The sequence below is a fragment of the Haliaeetus leucocephalus genome, unplaced genomic scaffold, assembly GCF_000737465.1.
Source record: "Haliaeetus leucocephalus isolate CR32 unplaced genomic scaffold, Haliaeetus_leucocephalus-4.0 Scaffold626, whole genome shotgun sequence".
Classification (NCBI taxonomy): Eukaryota; Metazoa; Chordata; class Aves; order Accipitriformes; family Accipitridae; genus Haliaeetus; species Haliaeetus leucocephalus.
This window is the reverse complement of record NW_010973062.1, coordinates 1,121,615-1,127,693: the sequence shown is the minus strand read 5'-3', so window position 1 is coordinate 1,127,693 and position 6,079 is coordinate 1,121,615. Positions and strand designations below refer to the sequence as shown.

General features: G+C 45.0%; 1 protein-coding gene across 1 annotated transcript; it reads left to right on the top strand.

The window, feature by feature from the left end:
* The first annotated feature begins 2,871 nt into the window (after positions 1-2,871).
* Positions 2,872-3,903, top strand: LOC104838549 (2-oxoglutarate receptor 1-like). Its single transcript, XM_010578335.1, has one exon. The coding sequence runs from the start codon at positions 2,872-2,874 to the stop codon at positions 3,901-3,903; it is 1,032 nt and encodes a 343-aa protein (XP_010576637.1).
* Positions 3,904-6,079: the final 2,176 nt, after the last annotated feature.

Below are 6,079 nucleotides of genomic sequence, written 5' to 3'. Positions count from 1 at the left end.
CCAGTAGCCCGGACGAGTTGCTATGGCTTTCCCAGACAGTCTCACTGCACAAGCCCGTGGAATTTAAAAGCCAGCTCTGCCAGCTGGAGTAGGGTATTTAAGGAACCAGCTATGAAGAGGAGAGAAGGCAACACCAAGGATTTACAGGTAAAACGCATATTTTGATTTAAAGTGTGAATTTAGAGGCAGGGCGAAGTAGAGAGAGATGAGCAAAGGGCTACAGCATGGTGGAAGCAAGGAACAAATTAAACTTATTTGGGATGCATCCAATATTCAAGTTAAATCCACATACTCCTTCTGCATGGAGATACCTCCCTGAATTATAAAGGGTAAGGGAAAGAGGGCTCACATCTTCAACCCTAAATATATAATTTGCGTCTCTTAAATCTGAGCCAGTGGAAGAGTCGAACACTGCGAGCCAAATCCTATTTAATTTATTCAGCAACACATCTGTGTGAAATATAGTCCAATTACAGGCATTAGGTTACTTTACCATGGCTGCAGCCATTTGGCTTTTATTTCCAGCAAGCTCTAATTAAATTATCACAATGCAGGAGCAGACAAGCTTCCCTTATACGTGACTGCAATTAAAGACATGCAATCACAACATTTTTTAAAGTGACTCCAATCAATTGGTTACAGTAAAGAATACCATGTAATAGAGCAGTGACTCCACCATTAAGACTGAAAGGGGGTTTCTGTTTCAATAATCTAGTTCCCTTTTATTACAAGTTCTGCTCTTGGATAATTTATTTAAAGTTCATTATGTGTCTACAGCATGTATCATTTGCCCTCAGCTTGGGCTGCAGAAGTCCCATTATGGCCAATTACTTAGTGTGATAAAATCTGCCACAGTACAAACTGTTCCTTAATTAGATTTAAGTTTTGTCTAAATTCTATTTGTAATTCGGGCAGCAAAATAATAAGGCCAACAGCAAAGACTTGCCGTCTCCTTTCTTTGGTCCCTGTAGTAACGTTTCAGGTTGGATGCAATCTCAGGGCAGTTCAGAACCCAGACCTCACACCCATGAGCTTTTCTTGCAATACTCGTCCCCGCTTCACGTTCCCATAACCAGTGCAGAGCTTGGGGGGTGGCCTGGCCTGCGAGGGAGTTCCTTGACCCAAATCCAGCCCTACCTCACCGATAGCAAAGGGGACGGCTCCGAAAGCACCTGAGAGCGTGTGGCTGAGCACCACCGCCGTGCTCTTTGGCAGTCGCAGGTATTTGCTCTCCAGCCCCTGTACGTTTGCTGCAGCAGCACGCCGGTTGGTGGGGAAAAAAAAAAAAGCTGCTGACAAAATGATAGTCCTACAAAACTGTGAAGAAAGTGATGCGGGGAGCAGCACCCAGCCGTGCCCTTCAGCTCGCTTTCTGGGTGTTTTCGCTGTAAACACCGCGGTGTGCGCAGCCCTGGGGCAGGGAGCATGCCGCGACCTGCTAACGCAGGATGGGGCCTTTTCCATTAGCCTGGTTATCCATTAGCCACACCAGAGGCTTCAAGTTTGTTTGGGGATGACGGTATCGCTGCATTACTTCTTAACTGAATTAGAGCCAACGGATTTATCCAAACCATCCCCTGCACCATCCCCAGCCACGAGGAGAGGTTTGAAGGTGTTTTGCTCTTCAAAAACAACTGCCAGCATTTGGCATGTGCCTCCTCAAGCTCCAGCTTCAGTTTTCAAACTGTTTTAAATATGTTTGAGCCAAATGTTCTGCACAAATTTGAATTCCAATCCTGCAACCTGTCTGCGAGATCTCACAGTGAGTGAGGTAGAAGCTACATCACAAAAATTCAGAGTGGAACAAGAAATAGAAGCGGTGATTCAGTAGGATCCATTTTAACAGATCCAGGCCACAGTAATTTGAGGACAGGCATCATCCTGTAAGAAGTTGCATTCCTCTGGAAAAAATTACACTAGAAATATATATATATTTTTTTTTCCATCCAAACATTTACTCCACTTCAAAAGAAAGAAGGCATTCATACAAATGCACTTACTGGATGCCATGTTAGCCCTGTATTTTGTGTTGTAGAGATTATATACTGGGCTATCTTTACTTCCCTTGAATCCTGCTCAAGTCCAATATTGTATATCTTGCAAATGGCTGCTTTGTGAAGTTGGATTAATTTATTCTGATGTTTCAGAAAACTTCTATCTAAGACAAATGTCAAAGCAAAACACTATTTAAAAATTTTGCAGGGATAGACATTTACATAGCAGCTAATGACAAGCCTAAAAATAACCTATTTCTTTGCAACATCAATCTTGTTAATGAACTAAAAGAATGAAATATTCCTCTATCAGTTGTTTCCATGGAGCAGGGTGAAAAATTTTAACCAACTCCAGTATCAAAAAGAATATGAAAACATTTCAACATCTGTCCTGTTTTCCACTTAATTAACAAGGCTGCAAATAGCTTTTATGGAGCAGTTATGTTCTGGACATTCTTCTCTATGCTTTTGGTCAGTAGCACAACACAACTAGTCTGTCCTGCTCCACTTGACCCCTGATGAGAGCGGAAAACGAACTTTGTATACCGGGGGGACACATCACACACACTGTGGGGCTGGGAATCCCTTATATTACAGCTTCATTGTGCCTGTGCAGACTGTTCCCTGAAAATATGCATTTTAAAATAAAACTGTACCTATCTCTTTATAGGTATGATAAAAGGCCTCTGGATGAGGATCACTTCTCATCAAAGCAGCAAGGCCTTTCCTTATTCAATAAAGGCATTTTAATAGTGGCACTGATGGGAAGTTGAAAGGAAAGACCTGGTTATTATTTGTTTTTAAAGGGCTACAGGAAGGTCTTACCTGTCAGTGAACACTAAACATTTCTCTCTTCCTTAAGCACTAAGGAAAAAACATGAACACAACAAATGACGACTTAGCCAACCCCACCACCTGGCAAGACACTGAAGGTGATTTTCCCAACTGCACTGATGTGGAAGTCGGTCTGGAGACTTTGTACCTCCCCATTATGTATAGCATCATCTTCCTAGTGGGCTTCCCAGGAAATGCCATTGCGATTTGTGTTTACAGCTTCAAGATGAGGCCTTGGAAGAGCAGCACCATAATCATGCTGAACCTGGCACTCACAGACCTGCTCTATCTCACCAGCCTTCCCTTCCTGATACACTACTATGCCAGCGGGGAGCACTGGATCTTTGGTGGATTCATGTGCAAGTTCATCCGCTTCGGCTTCCACTTCAACTTGTACAGCAGCATCCTCTTCCTCACCTGCTTCAGCGCCTTCTGCTACACGGTGGTTGTCCACCCTATGAAGTTCTTCCACATCCAGAGGAAGCGGTGGACAGCGGTGGCTTGCGCAGCCGTTTGGGTGATCTCACTGGCAGCCGTCAGCCCCGTCAACTTCTTGATCTCCTCAAAAAAGGCACAAAATAGATCCTTATGCCTCGACCTTACCAGCTCTGAAAACCTGGGCACAACCAGGTGGTATAACTGGCTGCTGACTGGCCTGGCCTTCTTCTTGCCCTTGCTGACGGTGACTCTGTGCTACACGCTCATTATTTGCACGTTGGCTACCGGCCCCCCCATGCGGGCTTGCTACAAACAAAAGGCTCGCAGACTGGCTGTCGTCCTCTTGGTGGTCTTCTACGTGTGCTTCCTCCCCTACCACGTTTTTCGGGTGGCTCGGGTTGAACTACGGTTGCATCCAGCCAGCTGTAGCATGGAGAAGCAAATCCACGCTGCCTATATCATCTCCCGGCCCCTGGCTACACTCAACACGTGTGGCAACCTACTACTTTATGTTGTGATCGGAGGTAACTTCCAGCGGGCCATGCTCTCTCTTTCAAGGTGTAAGTGGAGCACATATGACCAGCAGCCCGGGAGAAACAATTACCTGACCAAGCCAGAAATTGCATTAAGGTTATGAAGGAATCCCTTGAAGAAAATCCCAGCAAACTCAGGATGGCTCTGGTGCTGTCAGCTCCTGCAAAGGCAGGTGTGTTTATGCGGTAGCAAGAATTGCAGCTGGCTTCGCCCTCTCCCTGCAGTTGAGCACTTGTCAAAAAGCTGTCTCGGGAGCAGGTTTATATATAGCTCTCTTAGCAACCAAAGAAAGAGGAGTGAAAAGAAAAGTTTGTAAGCCACCTCAAAGGTGAAATTTAAAACCACCCAACCAGACTGTTCCCCCAAACACAGGGTTCTCTTGCTCCGGGCTTTGCCATTGATTATAGAAACATCGAGAGCTTAGTCTGGATGTGGGAACAACTTCCATTGATTTCAGTGTTGTCACTGATGTAGTGCTTTGTTTATTACAGCCTGAGCGAAACACAGCAGATATTGTCACGGTTGCTGAAACCACTGAATTACATACTTAGAAAGCACCTAGATAAATCAAATGTTTTCAGATTAGATGGACAAGATGAACTTCAGCATAGGGCACTGAGGAACTGAATGGTGAAATCTCAGGGTTGGCCTAGGGGAGGATGAGAGGAGTACCAGAGGAGGACATACATGGTGAATACAAGGAGATCTATATACATACACAGGATATATATCTCTCTCTAAAAATGTGTGTGTATGTATATATATATATGGAAAAAATGGAGGAACAAGGAATTAACAGTCACATTAATGTCCATCTCAGAAAAATACTGAAAGAGACAATCAGATGATAAGTCTACAGAAGATGAATAAAGGTGAGTACCAGCCAGCATGGATCTATCAGCTATGTACAATCCCAGATCATTCTCATTTCCTACTACAACAAATTAACAGGCTTGTACATGAAGAAAAAGATAATGTCATATATCTTGACCCCAGAAGAAGTTTTGATGCTGTCTGAGATGACACTCTTGTGTGTAAGCTTTGGAAACAGGCTGGAGGAAACTATTTTTACCGGTTACAGAGTTGTGCTGAGAGAGGAGATATTAGTGATCTACTATCAGAGTAGGGGGAGCCACTGAGTGGGGATTTGACCAGTCTGTCCTGGATTTAGGGATATTTAGTGTTTTCATTAACAAATTGGATGATGAAATAAAGTCTGGTTATTATATTTGCAGATGACATGAAGCTGAGAGGACAAAATTGCACCTATGGTCTGAAAAAACACAGGATGCTATTAGACGGTGACAGGTGCAAAGTTCTATGTTTAAGTAGAAATAATGAACTGTGCAAACACAAAAGGAGAAAAAACCCCTATTTAGTCAGCAGTTGTGCAGAGAAAGATCTGTGGTTACCGTGAACCACAGGCTGGACAGGAGCCGACAGTTTCAGCGGGCTGACAGTGTCTGCTGTGGCAAAAAGGGCAGATGCAACGCTGTGATGTATAAATGAGAATATAATGTGCGAGACTGGCGTAGCAGCCTTTACACCCTTTGCAGCGCTGTTACCCTCCCAGCTGGAGCATCGCGTCCAGCCTTGGGGGCTGCCCGTCAGGGAAGACACAGATGAGAGGAGCGCAGTAAGAGCACTCAGTGAAACGTCCCAAGGGGAAGGAACCGGACAGAAAACCAAATGGTATTCGAACCCCTCAAGGGTAGATATCAGCAAGGGCTTTCTCTCAGGACAGACGATGAAGCCCTGGTAAGGACAAGAGGAGTCTCCACCGCTGCGTGTCTCTAGGAGCAGGCTAGCCAGGCGCTGAGCAAGAGGGACACAAGCCTGCCTGGCCACCAGAGGTCCCTTCTGGCCATGAGGCTCTGGGATTAGGCATACATTGGTGGTAACATTGGTGCTAGCAAAACAAGCAGTGCCCGCGAGCATCACCGGTGCCAGAGCGCATCCCATCGCGCTGCCAGGGCTCTCTGGAGCAGTTAGCACCGAGACCCAGTGCACACAGGCACCTAAGTAGGACGAACATGACACCGTAGTGTTTAACGTGCCTTGCGGATATTTAAAACACTTCGTTTGGTAAAGGCTCAACCATCAGATCCATCTTTCAGAAGCAGTGCCACAGGCCTTTTGACATGTTTTCTGGTTTAGATCGTCCTCTTCTGCATTGTTGTCAAAGTCTGAATTTTACAGGTTGCCACTAGATGGTGATCAATCATGGTCAAGTGACTTGGTTTCACATACGCATGGTTCATTCAAATCCACAAGTTGTT

What these genes read in the sequence shown, in the direction of transcription:
- LOC104838549 (XM_010578335.1), top strand. Translation starts at nt 2,872, where the DNA reads ATGAACACAACAAATGACGACTTAGCCAACCCCACCACCTGGCAAGAC.